This window comes from Ammospiza caudacuta, chromosome 2, assembly GCF_027887145.1.
Source record: "Ammospiza caudacuta isolate bAmmCau1 chromosome 2, bAmmCau1.pri, whole genome shotgun sequence".
Classification (NCBI taxonomy): Eukaryota; Metazoa; Chordata; class Aves; order Passeriformes; family Passerellidae; genus Ammospiza; species Ammospiza caudacuta.
The window spans coordinates 41,242,030-41,258,324 of NC_080594.1; the positions used below are offsets into that span (position 1 = coordinate 41,242,030).

General features: G+C 41.4%; 1 protein-coding gene across 1 annotated transcript in view; it reads left to right on the plus strand.

Annotated features, from left to right (window-relative positions):
• FAT3 (FAT atypical cadherin 3) overlaps positions 1-16,295 on the plus strand; it is a 393,636-nt gene that overhangs the window by 168,464 nt on the left and 208,877 nt on the right. Inside the window, exon 3 of the mRNA XM_058825430.1 lies at positions 14,208-14,522. Coding sequence (XP_058681413.1) covers positions 14,208-14,522 — 315 coding nt within the window. The remainder of the gene's footprint in view (positions 1-14,207; positions 14,523-16,295) is intronic.

A 16,295-nucleotide genomic window follows, 5' to 3' on the forward strand; every position in this document is an offset into this window, starting at 1 on the left:
AAGCTGCTTTATGTATTTGCTTCCCACTGGCCCTGTTATGCTGTACCTTCCCAGGGTCAAGACAAATATAATTCCATCTTGTAGCAGTAAAGGCAAATAAAACCAAAGATATTATTATTTTTATTGGGGTTTTGGTCCTCACCACAGTATGTTTATAAGGTAAACTCAAGTTTAATGCAACATATTTACCTGTTCAAGAATCAAGTCTCAAACTGCACTTTCCCAAGTATGCTTTCCTGAGGAAGCCAGCACCTATCAAGTGTGCTGTCAGAGTTTTAGTGTTCAATGCTGGACAAGTGGACATGCTGCATCTCAATTAAGAATGGAAGATAAATGGATGGCAGTAAATGGAGGTCATGGGTTAGAAGCATTTAATGGAAGAAATGGAAATGAAAATTGGAAAACAATCTAAGGGATCTTGAGAAGATAAGAGCAAAGGAAACTCAATTAGAGGGAGCCATGCTTCCGCTCTTGGATCAGGGATAATTTCCTCAGTTTTGTTTGATAGGGTTTATTGCTTTCGCAGTCAGCAAAGTTGCATTATAAATAAATAATTACATTCTATTTTATGATTTCCTCAAACTGATGCATTTCAAACAGTGAAAATATAATCTCCATTTCAGAATGGTGTGTAAATAGACAAATAGACTTTTTGTAAGTGCAGCCTATCAATTAGCCCTAGGCAAAAGCCCACACTGGTATTACTGAATGTTAAGAACTTAAGGCATAAAATCCAAGTATATTTTTAAAGCTGAAATACTCACAAATCAGCTGAAATACTCACAAATGCTAATTGTTTATGAAAGCTTACAATGATATATTTAACTGCATACAGTGCTAGATTTGCAAGGCAATCCATGCAGGGAAAGCATCCTATGCATTTATGTCTGGTTATTTACAGAAAATAAAATAAATCACCTTTCCTTTTCATCCTTTTCTTTTGAAATATATATGTCTGTGAATGTGTATGTACATGCATTTTTATACATATTCTACCTGTCTCTACGTATATACAACATGATGATTAAGTTTGATAAAGTGATAGAAGTCGCTGCAGTGCATAATGAGCACGTAAGTGTTGTGTCCACAGCAAAGTCCTTATTTTCTGTGTCTTATTTCATTAGGGCTCATGATTGTGGTTTCCCTCAAGGGATCACACAGTGTGTATTGGTACTGCAACATTTCATTATTTACTTTATCAGGATGCTCACTTGCCTTGTCTCTTTAGGGACCTTAGTTCGCCTCATCATAAAACACTTTAAAATTGAGCTGCTGCAGTTGATGTGCATGTATATATGCACCACCTGGGGAAGGCAATACTAACTCCTACAGACTGCATCTGAGCCTTGTCCTGAATAGCAAGGGAACATCTGGGTGGATGCTGAAGTCTCAGCACCCCTTTAGTGCCAGGCTGCCCACTTTGCTTCCCAGTGATGTGAGTAGAGCCAAAACATCTCCTGGAACTGCAAACAGGTAAAGCTGGTAGGAAGTGTCATGACTTTGGAAGATTCCAGTGGCATAAGGGCTGACCTTTATGTCTTACAGGAAAGGTTATCCTTTGGAGTGCAGCAGCCAGAGCACATCTATTTGCTTCTCTCTCTTCAGCCAAAAGGAAGCACCCACAGAGTCACTGGCACTGTTCCCAGTTATCTAAACGATAGAGTTGTCTGAGTCAAAGCTTTTATTGTACGGCTCTCATTTGCCACAGTCCCGTGTGTATCTCAGCTTTCTTCTGCCTTCTCTTCCCTTCTCCGAAGAAGAATATCCTACCTGTGGGAGATTTTTTAAGATAAATATAAGACTAGTGCTTCCCCAAGATTAAAAAACTGGTGCTTACCACCAGTATACTCTGTCATATTCCCATATACTCTTTGAACCTTGGATTTATTACCACACCAAGTATGGAGAGTGAAACAGAAGTGTAATTATGATCTGCTTGTGCGGTGTCTGTGCTAGGTTTGATGTTATAGCTGCTGCTCCATTTCCTGTATGAAAGGTAGAAAATTAAACTTCTGACTATCTCAGTGATCATGTGCAGTTTTTCCTGTGGAGGCACCGTGAGGTTGCTCAAGGGGATTTGGAAAAAATCCAGCATGGAAACGTATCCTACTTAATTCACTTTTTGCAGTCACAGATAGGGCTGTAGGTGAGGTGCCTTCCATACAAAGCTTGTAGCTGTCTCTAAGACTTTATTATTGGAAAGACACTTAGAAACATCAGGGATGCTTCACTTGGCAATTTGTAGGTCTTTATTCCATACTAAGAGAGAGCCAGCTTAATTGTGAGAAGCCTTTGAAGACTGATGGGAGTTTTTGGTGAAAGGTGTATGCTGGTGGGGTAGTTACTAGGAAATGAGAAAAGGAGCTTCAAGAGAGTTGAGGGGTCATCATGCCATCTTCACACAAAATAAGAACATTAAAGAAAACCCCAAAAAAACCCACAAACTTTTAAGGAAGGTGGGTTTTGGTATGATTTGGTGGGTATCAGCTTTTCATCTATCAGTTACCAGCTACCAACAGGGGCTTGTGGGTTAGTATTAAACTTAGTTAATGCTAAGTTAATACTTATGTGGGTTAGTATTTAACTTAGTTAAATCCAGAATGACATTGTGAGTGAAGACATCATGTTAGTGTGGTTTCCCTGGAGATGTTCAGCATCTCTGCAGAAGGTGCCTCATGAGGACTGCTTTGTGGATGTTAAGTTCCCATTCGTGTAAAAGGTCTGGGGTGTTAGAACCATTCTTGTTCTTAGAAATGCTACCAGAGAGAGTTTGTGTGTGTTCAACAAGGGACATGGATCTCTTGTCCTTTCTGAAGCAAACAAAAGAAATGCTCCTAATGTTCTCAATGTCAGCAGGTGATCTGAACAAAATTTTGGCCTCCAGGCAACCCTCTTGAATATTTTTCTGCTGCAGTCACTGAAACTTCTTTCCAGGGCAGAAGCAGCAGCTTGAGGTGTTTTTACATGCTCTGGGTAAGAAGGATGAAAGGCAGTGAGTCTCCTGCTCAGCCTCTCTAGAGAAGGGAGGCTAGAGTACACCTAAAAGCATATTTAAGAAAAACTGAAATGCTTTACTTCCGGGCAATTTAAAGCTGTAGTACTGATCCAAAACAAGTCACTTTTTTTTTTTTTTTTTTTTTTTTTTGACACGCTTACCGTGGAGTACCGTGGTGCCTGGTACACAAAACCAGTGTGATGTAGTGAAATTAAATGTGTTTTCTCCCCATTGTGGTTCTGGCAATGAAGCTGTTGGGACAGCATAAAATGACCACTGGATGTTGGGCATCCCAACAGGGAGCAGTGCAGCAGCCCAGCATCACAAGTGAAATTCTTCTTTACCAAGCTCCTTGGAGAAAACAGCTGGACATTGTTAGCAGATCTGTAGTGCTTAAAACAAGAAAAAAAATCATATAATTTGATCTCATCCCTTTTATATCTCTGTCTATTCTATATTACTTTTATACATCTTTACTAAATGATCCTTTTCTAACTATACCATAGCATATATTTGCTGTGAAATATTTTTCCCTCAACAGTTTGTAGCTCTCATTTGCAGATGTCTGAGATTATTCCAGGAATTAATCATCTGCTTAAAAAAAAAATAAAAATAAAGAACATCAAGCTGATTGCTAATTTTATTTTTCCTGCCTTCAGTTTCCAATCATTAGAAGTCGCTCCACCTTATTTTGTTACATTAAAGAGCCCTTTGCTTCCCAGTAATATTTCCCCATGAACCTTACATGGATTTTTCTAATCAAGTTGCCTCTTCATCTTCTTTTTAATAAGCTTTGCAGATTGAAATCTTAAACTCCCTTACTATAAATCATTGTCTCTGCTCCTCAGACTGTTTTTGGAGCCTTTTTTTATTCATCTTCTCCAATTTTTTTTTTACATGCTTTGTAAAACAGACTCCAGAGCCATGTGTGGTATGTCTGCGGAAAGGAAACATGGACAGATTAAATGATGCTCCTGTGTTGGCTTTGTGCATCACACTCCTCTCTCCTGCTCTGTTCATGTTCAGGGGCAGCATGGCTATTAAGCCATTTAAGAGGTACTCTTTCTCTCCTTTTTGACTGCTCCTCTGGGTTAGTGTTTGGATAGAGAGATAAAGGCAGATTCCAGAGTAATGTTACTTTTTTCATAGGGTTGCTCTTTTGCTTTGGGCCAAGAGAAACAAGTAAGGAGAGCCGGGGAGTGAGTGGGAAAATTATTCTTTTTCCAGTAAAATATACATACTCTGATTTCAGTATAATATATTTAACTGAAAAGGGAAAGACATTTTCTAGCTGGAATATCCCAATATCTCCTTGTCAGCTCTGGCCAGCCACCCTGGGCCAGCACTGCTTGGAATGCAGGATTACTTGCGCTCCAGGGCAGCCTTCCCCAGCACCAGGCTCCCTGCAGAGCTGCCTCTGCTTCCCTCCACCTCCCTCACTACTGCTGCAGAACACCTGAAGCAGATTGGCACAGATTTTGCACAAGGGCTCCCAAAGCAATGTCTTGTACTGCAGGGACTACAAAAGATGCAGATCTTTCTGTAAAGGAAGAGGATCCGGTACAGAAGTCCCTGGCCAGGACTTTCATCAGAATCCTTTTGAGCATGCTTTGCCTTTTTTCTCCATATTTTCTTTCTGCTTCAACTTTGCTGCACTTATGATCTTATTTCTAAAATAACCAGGAGCAAACCCTTCTTTTTAAAATAGTTTCCCAGTCCTGCAGGCAGAGGACACATGGGTCGGACTTTGATCTCTTTATTAATCTGCTAAAGAGGATGTGTGAAAAATCTGGGTTACTCTGGGCATTAGCCAGAACCTTTGAGAAAAAATGCCCCCATTGAAACAGATTATTATTGAGAGTTAATAGCTTTCATCCTTGGTGAGGATTTCTGCTGGTGCCATTGCCACATTTGGTTTCGTTGGGAAGGCTGCGGAGGTGGGCACAAGGCATGCAAGGGTTTGGAAATCCCAGAAGTGCTCAGAAAATAAGGCAGAAGTTGTCATTTGCAGTAGGTAAAATCAGATCCAGGGGGAAAAATACAAACAGAGAGGCTATAATAATGAAGAGAGTTGTATGGAATTCATGTGTGGCTAGAAATGCTGTACCCACAACTGCTTTAAAAAAAAAAAAAAAAGAAAAAAATGGGGCTTGGTCAGTAGAGTGAAATTACACCATCAGCTGTTGTTTTTCTGAAATACAATAAGAATGTATTCATACAGTAGATCTTCCTGCAAGGGTTTGTGATAGTTTGAGATACCTGAATTTTACATTACATCTGCTACAGCCACAAAATTTTGCTTTTTGTTTGTTTTTCTTGCCCATTTGGCTGACAAGTTGAGTCTGTGCATATCCAGGGAATAGCACAAAGTTCACTCGGTGCGCTGGCATTGTATTTTGCTGTGCTTCTGAGACCAAAGAGAAAGGTGCATCTACCACACTAAAGGGATGCCCGTAGCAGCCCAGATTCCTAAAAGTTGAACAGTATGGCTCAAGCCATGCAGGGTGGCAAGAAATCCCTTTTGTCGGAGCAGCATCATGGTTTGCCCCGTTGTTCTCAAGCACTTGGCGCAAGTAGGGAATGGGACGTGGCAGCAGTTTTGTCTTCAGTGGGGCTTCATGACTCCTCAGCCTGGTTTTATTGCTGAGTTTTATTGCATTGTCTGGCAGGTGATGGAGTGTGTTAAGCTTTGATAGAGGTTATTCATAAATGAGCGGTTTCTTTCCTGTATTTGTGCTTTTGAAGGCAGTTTGTTCCAGAGTTGTCCATGCTGTAATTTTTGTTCATCCATATAAGATTTTTTTTTAATAATTTTTCCCCAAGCAGAAGATATTAAAGCAAGATGAATATGGATATTTCTTAAAATAAGTAGAGGGATATGATGGAAGACAGAAAAATGGTAATAAAGCCTAGTCAGGTAAAAATGTTGGCACATCTTATTTCATTTAATTCATAAGTGGAAGAAGATAGAGAATTTATTTGACTAAGCCTCTGGTTCAGTGTCTTGATGATATGTTTGGAAAATTGCTCTGGAATTGATGTGTAAGTGACCTTGAAGATGTCGTATTTAAGTGATAGCTCATTTTGATGTGAGGTTGTAAGCCTCCCCCTTGGCCTCAAATAAAGCAAGCAAAGGAACTCAGCATTGAATTTAAGAAATTTCAAGGTAAAGAGGGAAGAAACTCTCCTCAAAACTCTAAATATAAATAGCCTGGAAGGTCAAGCACCTAATCTGAGATGTGCCTCTGTTTCAGTGCTATTAAAATGCTGCTTCACTGGGAAGTTTGCCCTTGTGGCAGCAGTCCCCCAACCCTGGTGTCAGCCTTGGGACACCTGGATGTGACAGGACTCCAGAGAAAACTCCGTCCTTATAGTGGGTGGCACTGACAATTCAGTATGCAACATTCACCCTTGGAATAACATTGCTCCTATATATATGTATGTATACTAATGCTTTCATAAATATGAATGTGTTCATATATGAATATTAAAAAAATAAAATACCTTTAAAAATAATTATTTTTGTTTGAGAGGGCAGTGGCCAGACCTGAACTTGACTATTGCTTTTAGTTTGTTGAACTTCCCCTCTACCTGTAGTAAATTAGGTTACTTTTATGTTTTGCAGCCTGAGGCAGGGCTGGCCAGAATTCCTGCTCGGCCAGGACACCACTCCCAGCCTGGTGCTGAGGTCCTGCCAGTTTAAGCTGTGCTGATGGGCTGTACCTGATTTAATGGCCCTGACAGAACACAACTGCAGCTGCACTTTGCATTTAAGTCACATGAGTATCCCTCCCTAATCGGGACTGGACCAGCACCTCAGAGGTCAGAAGACTCACAGAGTCATTAAGGTTGGAAAAGACCATCAGCTCCAGCCGTTAAAATTTGGGAGTTTCCCAATGTACCTGAGCTGGATTTCAATCCAGCTGGCTGTGTTTGATCTAAAGCGTTGCCTGCTGGTGGTTTCCTCTCTGAGCAGCAGTGGTTTACAGCCCCTCTGTGTGCTGGTGCTCTGCTCACCGCAGCAGCAGCACTGCTCCCTCCTTTGGGAGGAGCCAGCAACTTGAACTTGCCTCTGAAACACATAGTAGCAATATTGGTAGCAATCCAGCCTGAGTTGTAAAGTGTATATTACTTACCTGCTCATCTATTGAATGCAGATATATTGCATTTATTGACACAGTGAATGTCCTTGTGATGATTCTGGCTGGTTGTGATGGTCATGATATCATCTGTAATATCACGGTAAAAGGTTTATGTGCAGACTAATTCAGTGTTGGAAATAGCGTTGCTGAGGATTGGCTTTCTAAGTCTCTTTTAATGCTATGGGAACTCAGATGTGATATTCACTACAGAAACTGCACTTTGAGGTAACAGTAAATTTGTACATTCAAAACATCAGTAAAAAAGAGACAATCAGAAGTTAAGCCCTAAACAGGAATGTAACCTGCCTTTCCTTATCTGACAAGTGCTGTTTATGAAATATGTTTTGTATTTCAACCAGACATAAGAATATTAGGAAGTTGTAGGTATGTATAGCCTCACAAAGTTAATATTGCTTTTGGACTCGTTCCTGGGCATGATCTAATCTCCATTTAAGTCAGCGGAGATTTTTCTTCTTGCTTCAATAGGAATTGAGTTTGTGTTTTAATACACAGTAAAGCCTACAAAATTTGTGCAATAAAATAAAAACAGGAGGGCACACTTTGCTCAGTGGGGGGCCCTAAATGAAGGCCTTGGAATAGCGTTTAATCACCAGAGAAAGGAGGCAGGTTTTCCAAGCTGCCAGCTGCAAGCCAGGGGGGGATGAGCGATAGGTCTCCTTCATGCTCCGCTTGAGTTTGTGCCTGATGTGATACCACCACTGCCTGCATGCAGAACTGACCCTGGTTATTTATGGCTTGAGAAGACTTTAAAAAGGGGTCAATATAATCTGTGGTTTATTCTGATTCCCACTGGCTTTGGTGGCCCCAGTGTGCTGAATCGGTCTGGCACTGGAGCTCAGGTTCATGTCTTTCTTATGCTAAAACTGTTTAATCCTTTGGGTTATATTTACAATTTAGCCTTTAATGAATAAAATATCTCCCAAAAGATGTATGCACGCTGCTTTCACGCACACAGAACTATTCTATGTGAAGGACCTAATTAAAAAAACCCCAAACAATCAGTTAGGTATAACGTTAGTTTTCTTGAAATCATACATATTCTCCCTTAATTGGGTGTGAAATTCCTGTCTACAAATCATGACATTTTGGTTGATTTTACATTCACTGGTTTGATGAATAATGGGCTTGCAACATTTTTTAAACTTTTCCTGCTTACAATAGCTCTCCACTAAGTGTCCTTCAAAAATCACATCTCTGCTCAATGCAAGGAATCTGAATTAGCTCTGACATTTGCATTTGCGCTCACAAATCTTCCATGGCTCCCCTGTGTGCCGATATGTGATGGAGGGATCCAGCCAGATCTTGGGGGTAGGAGCATGGGTAGGCAGATGTAAAGCCTTCACCTTGGTGCAGCCGGATGAGGTACGAAAGTTCTTTCTTCCCCCTCTGTACTTTAGACAGGAAAAAAAAAATTAAAAACTCATTATGCAACTATTTTCTTCTCAAGCTGCTTTTATTTATTGCTTCTTTCCCAGCAAGGCAACATAAGCGAGGACCTTTGGCTGACAGCTCAGTGACAATCAAGGTGTTGTGTTTACTTCCAGGAGACTCACAGAGTCTTTGATAAAGGATCATGAATAATTAGTAGCATTTTGGAATCAGTGATTTTTCTCTTTCTTCCTTTGAGGGCTGTAGCAGCCCTGAGTACTTCACTGTTAGTCGGCATTCCTTACGGCCTAATTTCTGTCATTTTAATTTGGAGACAAACCAGATTCTGCTTTGTAGCTGGTTTGCACTGAGCCCCTTTGTTTGGAAGCTGGAGGAGGGAGAGGCAGATGGGGGCTCTGGAAATGTTCTTTTCTAGCATTTCATGGCAGAAACTGATGTGGCTCTTGGGCCTGTGGAGGGAGTTTGTTGGTATCCTGAGTCTGGAGTCAGGAAGGTGCATGTGGTACCCTTAGCACTTCAGTCACCCTGAAGGTTATATATTTTTATGGTGACTTTAACCACTAAACCTTGCATTTGCACCAGCAAGGAACTGGCTTGGGTGGGAATGGGCATATTGCACTCTGGTAGCTGGGAGTGTCTGGGATTGTGTTAGTGTGGTGTCTCTTCCATCCTGTGCTGCAGCTTGTGATGAGGGCATGTTCTGCCTTTGCTGCCTCCCATCCCTCCTCCCCGCCTCTACAGCTGCTCCTGGACCACGCTCTGGAAATAAGAGGGCCATTCACCTTATCTAACCTTTCCTGATTTCCCAGTCTGAGATGCACATTTGTGTAATTAGCTCAGACTCCTGAAAAGGGGAGGAAAATAAGCAACATCTTGTGTCACTGAGACTCTTCTCAATTGATAATTGATGCAATATGTGTCCCTACAAAGCTACTGCAATATTTTGAAAAGGAGAGAACTAAGTGTTTATATGTGGCATTTCTGTGTGGTAGTTTTTGGAAGAGTAGCAGATACTTCATAGTCAGTCTTCTTTTCCCATAGCTTGTTCATCGTTTACTGAGTGCATGGCTACTTCTACTGACAACTTTTGTAACATGGGCTACTGAGCCACTCAGCAAAATCACATTCTGTGTTAGTTTCTGCAGCTCAGCCAATAACTTGGGTAGAAGAATAGGTTCTGTTGTCTTGTCTCAGTACCAAGGTGCCAGATGATGGGAGATTCTGGCCTGTCCCTGACAAGCAGTTGCTCCTGCTGGATATCCTCCTTGTTGAATATTTGCACTCTCCTTTTTCTGCCATTGACTTCCAGCCATCAGACCTTAGTTTGCTTTTCTCAGCTAGATTAAAGAGCTTTGTTACTCTCTTTTGACTTTTCCATGCACAGCTTCTTACAGACCACCAAGTTGTCTTTTAATCTTGCCTTGAAAAAACTAAACAGAATTGAACTCCTTTCAATGTTTGTGCTGTTGAGGGTATTCATGAAGGATGATCTGACTTTTAGGAGGAACGTATGTGTGTAGCAGATATCCATGGCGATGGGCACCTATGTAAACAGCCAGGCTGACAGCTCCAGTAAACATTCTCCTTAAGAGCTGTGGCAGGTCCATCCATCACGCTACCTATATACACAGTACTGTCAAATATGTAAAGTAAACAAACAGGGGGCAAAAACGAGGTGATGAAAGAAATAATGCTTTTCTCTAATCCCTCTTTGTTTTAAGAGCCTCTCAGGTTTCTCATCGTGATAGTAAATACATGACTTTCAGATATTTTTTGGGTGGACCACATCATTTGAAGTGGTCTGGTGACAGACGTACAGCAAATCAGTGGGAGAAGAAAGAGGGAAACCCTGATTCTTCATCCTCTTTAATAGTTTCTTTTTTTTTTTTTTTTTCCTTCATCCTTCATAATGCTATGTCTCATTGTGTCCAATTGCAGGAGCAGTACAGAAAACATTATTATCCCATTATTTTTCAGGGAAGGAGGGAAAACAAGCCTTAAAGAGAAACAAGCACACAACCTTTGCATTGCTGGCACATTGCCAAGCCCGAGGGCTGCACTTAATTTACATATAAATGTGCTGAGGATTTTATTCAGCAACTAATGCACTCTGTTGTTATTTTTCACTTACAGTGTTTGTAATGCACGTGGTGGTTGGCAAATTGCGTGGGGCATATGTACTTGGAGGAGAGCAGTGGCAAGCATATTAGTGGCAGTGCTCTTTGGATTGTTGGCTGGCTTTATTTCTGAGGCTGCCCTGGGCCTCAGGTAGTGCTGGCTCCAGGCCTCCAGGGATACTGCAAAATCCAGCTGAGGGCAACATAAAGAGCTGGCTCACAGATGTGTGCTTGGATTTCAGCTGTCTCATGTAAAAACACTCTGTGGTGCCTTCATGGTGTAGCATCCCGGTGGATGAGAACATCTGTTTCATCTGTCTTGTTCAGAAATGTGTCTGCAAAATCTTGGAACTTTTTGGGTTTTAGTCCTCTTGAAATTTTCATAATTTCTGCAGTTGTTTCTTCTTTATTTTTTTAGTTCAGGCATCATTACTTTGTTCACATTTATCTTCTAATTGGCAAGCAGCTGTAAGAGTGCACCACAAAAACCCATCTAAGAAAAGCCCTTAGAGCTGCGCCCAAAGGCCTCTCCCTCTTTCTGCTCCTATAATAGCAGGAGCTGTTACCTGTTAATATATATGAGCTTTGAAGTAAGTGATGTGTTTATGAATTTGTTGTGATTTTATCCAAGGATATTCCCCTCCTTTCTCTCAGCTTGAACTGAGAGAGAGCCTATCTGTGGACTACCCAGGGAATATTTTGCAGCTCCTGATCTCAGCTCTGTCAGCCACTTTGCATTCATTCAATAGTGATGAAAAAGTAGTGTTGATGACCAAATATCATCATTACTCTCAAGGGTTAACACCTCATGTGAAGCTGGCATTTGGCATTCCTCTGGAAGGATGTCATCCACACCTGTGTGGAGTGATCCATTAAATATCTGGGCAGCTTGTGTATTCTTGTGGGTATATCTATATCTATTTATATCTATATATGGGTGTACAGCAAGGAGGCATTTTGTACCGAACGTTGAAGAGCATGGTAGAAGGTATTACCAGAATGATGGAAGGATTTCCATGTGGAAAACCTGAAAGTGAACAAAAGTCTTCTTATTCATCAAGCTTCTGTGTGGTGTTGACAGGTGAAACGACAAGACTTATTGAGGAAAAGGAATTAATTGTATCTGGGACCTTTTAATAAATCAAAAGTAAAAGTAAGAACCAGTGTAGCAGACTTGTTGACAGTAGCTAATGCTTGTTCAATGATCCTTCCCTTCTGAAATACAGAAATGAAAAGTGACTGTTGCCAGGAGTTATAAAATGAAGGAATGACTCAGAAGATAGATTTATTATCACCTCAGTATCAGTGAAATTCAGCTTCATAAACATAGGTTAATCTGCTAAAACCTTCTGTGCTCTCACTAGGGGAGAACCTTATTTATTTCAAATTTTGTTCAAAGATGTAAAATAATTCTTGTTGTCTTCTTAATAAATCATCATCTCTAGTATTACTAATATTCATCCTTTTTTTTAAAATTATTTCCTATGTGGATTTATTTTATTTATTTCTATGGGTTGTTATGGGCACTTCTCATTCTTGCAGTGCAATTTCTCTTCTGGACTTGCAGGCTTTTTTCATCACAGTTCACCATATATTTCACCTATGTTTCTACAGAAACTCATTACATAGCACAGGCTGCTGCTAACAAGAATATTTAGAATACACTCTGTTTTTGTCCTCCAGTGCTGCCCTGCTCACCTAGGACGGGTGAATAATATGCCTGAGTGAGAAGGACATGGATCTGAGTTTACTATGAAACAACCTAAGCTCACACATGACCAGAATCAGTGCTGCTCCTTTCCCCTCTCTCTGTTATACGGCTGGTCAAATGTTAGGAGTACACTTGTCAGTTCAAACTAGCATTAAAAGACATTTAAAAAAATCCAAAACTTGAAAAAAAATTGTAGTATTAAAAATATATATATATATCTTATAAGGCAAGAGCATGTGGCACCTCTGTGACTGTGTGGTTGGGTTTTGTGCTACCTTGATAACTTTTCTAAGACTTGAAGCTTAGAAGCTGCACTGTCGTGGAAACAGTGCTGTCAGATCCTTAAAAAACCCCCAACGCCAAAAAGACACTCATATCTTTCATTAGTCCTGACCTTAGAGCAGCTCTGTTGTCAATGATTAACTGCTAATTTTGTTCTAAATAGCATCAAACACATCTGAGACTGAATTCAGGTTTCTTGTGTTCCTGTTTTGCCCTGCAATTCCTCCATCATTTGCCATCTACTAATGACATGATTTGGTGGTTTGCAAACAGTCCATTTGAGTATTCCTTAAGCTTGAGATCCACTGCATTAGTGTGTCTCTCAAGATTTAATAATGTTGTATTAGGAGATGAACATGTTCTTGATACATGTGTCATAGAAGTGGTGAGGAATTGCATTTGCTTATTTTGATGCTGGTTTGATTTTGTTTGTGGTGCTGGTGTATTTGGTTCTCTCTGCACTCGTGGTCAGTGCTTAAGCCAGTGAAGGTTTGGACTATGCCAATACAAGCAAGTCTTAGAGTGGCAGAATTTCTGCTTTATCACAGAATCACAGAATGACTTGGTTTAGAAGGGACCTGAAGGGTCATCTGGTTCCAACCAGACACAAACCAGGTGTTCATGTCAGGAGGAGGATGGATTTTTAAAGCACTTCAGGCAGAAATGAGGTGGGTGGAAGCCCTTCGTGCCAGGACAGTTCAGGCACGGGACTGGTAATTCAATCCCTCCCTGTGGCTCTGAGCCAAAATCACACCAGCATCAAAATAAGAAAATGCCCTTCCTCATCACTTCCATGACAGAAATATCAAGAACCTTTTAATCTCCTTATACACAGACAGACTTTCTCTTTTGTTTCTTATGACCAGGTGGAAAACCAACTGATGTTTTCTTACACCAGTAGGTAAAGTGGCCAAGCCTTTCCTTCCTCTCTGATAAAAGAGGATAGAAATATATTTGTTATATTCATTGTCTAAGGACTACTGTGGGAGCTTTTGATTGCTTGTTATCCAGGATTTTGGCATTGTGCAATGAGTGAGCTCAATTTTAAATTTACTGAACTTGGATGGATTATTTTAAATTGCCTCCTAGGTTTTCTTCTTTAACAAGAGCACAGGCAGGAACTAGAAAAGAAAAGCCACTTTCTTTTTTTTTTTTTTTTTGTGCGCGATTCATTGTCAGTGGTTGTATCCCTCCCTACCAAGGTTTATACAAGCCTGCATCACAAAGCAGAAAACGATGGTGTTTCATCTGTTACTCTGCCAGCTGCAGTTCTAGCAAAGAAATGGCTGTGGCATTAGGGCATTTATGAAGAGCCATCCTTTTACCTTCCCTCCCTCTCAATTTGTTGGGACAAAGGATTGAGTTGTTGAGCTGAGTTCACAAAACAATTCCTGCGCTTAGACTTCTGCTTTCATTTGTTGGACAACTTGAATTTTTCTACGGGTGGAGCCTTTGTTATATGCTGAACTCTGTAGTACAGCCCCATGAAAATAGATGTGATTTCTTATTGATCCTATTTGTGACATCCTCTGCTTGCTGTTTTTCTACAGGAGTTATCTACACAGCAGATATTCTTGACCGGGAGACGACCAAGTCCTACTGGTTGACGGTGTATGCGACTGATCATGGTGTTGTCCCACTCTACACTACTATTGAAGTCTACATTGAAGTGGAGGACGTGAATGACAATGCCCCTCTCACCTCTGAGCCTATCTATTACCCAGTCATCATGGAAAACTCCCCAAAGGATGTATCTGTCATTCAGATCCAAGCCCAGGACCCTGACTCCAGCACTAATGAAAAACTGACTTACCGGATTACAAGTGGAAATCCCCAGAACTTCTTTGTAATCAACCCCAAAACAGGTAACAAAACCCTGTTGCCTCAAGGCAGTGGGAGAATGTAATTTACATATTTATTGGCTTTCACCCCTTCAGGGTGCACTGGTTTGCTTTCCAGACCTCTGTTTTCTGGTGGCTTCTGTGTCTAAAGCATCTTGTATGTGTCTGAAGCATTCTGCTTTGCATTGGTGTGCAAAGGTGCTGGCAGATGATGCGCTGCAGATGTGCTGCTGCAGCAATCACTCTGCCCTGGGTCACTGAATCACTGCTGGCTGTTGCCTCTTCCCTGCGTCTGCAGGGATGAGACTTTGCTGCCCTGAGTCTGCAGAGCCGTGCTAGGAAGCAGATTCAAGCTGTTGCAGGTTACAGAGCACTGTTTCACTCCTTATTAGCTGGTGTAGCACCACTGGAGTGAGTGACATGATGGCTGGCCAGCACGTGTAATCAGGCTCCATGTTAAAGTAGGTGGATTTAATTCTACAGCTTGCTGTACACAAAAAGACAGTTTAGGTCACCTAAACATCCCTCTGGCCTTTAAAAATAATCCAAGTGTTTGCATTGATTTGTAAGTGCTGGGGATGTAGCCTGTGGGTGCAGCGTGGCAGAGATGGTGATTGTTTTAAGTTAAAATACTGTTAGCTGGTAGGGGGGCATGGCACCCATGCAGAGCAGCTGTGCACATATCTGTACCCTAGGTGCCTTTGCTGAATGAGACTGATAAAGAAATTGCCCCAGGAGATGTAGCCTGCAGTCTTGGATGGGTGGGCACCTGCCAGGTGCCCACCTGTGCTTGGCAGCTGGTATTCTCATTCCAGCATGTACCCAGCTTTTCTCACTCACTGGGCTTCTGGGGACCCTCCAGCATGATCTGGAGCTGGAGAGTCGAGGGGATCTTTCAGAGCAATATGCTAATCTTTATGAAGGTAGTTCAGTTTTCACACAATTCACACAGTGCTCCTGCTTCTTTTCATGCTCCTAGTTTTGTTCTGGGGTTTTGATTTTTTTTTTAAAGTTTATTTATATCCTGCAAATTTCTAAACAGCTAAAAAACTAGAAGGAATAGACATGCGAGGGAGCATTTTTAATTTTGTGTATGGAAATGATGTTCACTAAATAGGTTTTCAACATTTGGTTGGGCATTCCTATTACAATATGTGGCATAAGAAGGGGTCAGGATCTTCTCAGGCATAAGCCCAGGTGAAGAATTATGGAGAATATATAATCACTGTGTTCAATCTGCTGAGCCCTAAGGCGCATATCTCACTTATTTTTAACACTTGGAATGGCCGAAGATGCTCTTCCATCTGCATCCCTTCTCCCCCTCCCCACCCCATAAATCCCATCTGGGCAAAGTAGCAGAGTTAGGACTCACAGTGTTTAATGCTTGTGCTTCCCTTCCATCAGCTGCTCCCGCAGAGCAATCTGCTTAGCACAGCCCTGCTTATCTGCCAGGGTGAGCCTGTGACAAGGACTGGAGCAGGGCATATGGCAGCCCTGCAGCACCCTGGCCTGGTGCACACCCTGTGGGTTGGCTCTTTGTCCCTCTGCGGAGCAGGCAGGGCACTTTCCCCTAACAGTGAGATCTTATTCTCACAGTTAACACTGACAGTGGTTAATCTTCATTTGCGCTGTGGAAATTGCTGTCTGAGAGCTTAAAGGCTTCAGGATGAGTAACTTTGCTGCTTGGGCAACTCCCAAAGGGCCCCCCTTACACTCAGTGGGCATCCTTGCTACTGACTGGCTGTGATTTGTTATAGAGAGGATAAATCATCCCTTTTCTATCCAATTCAGTGCCAA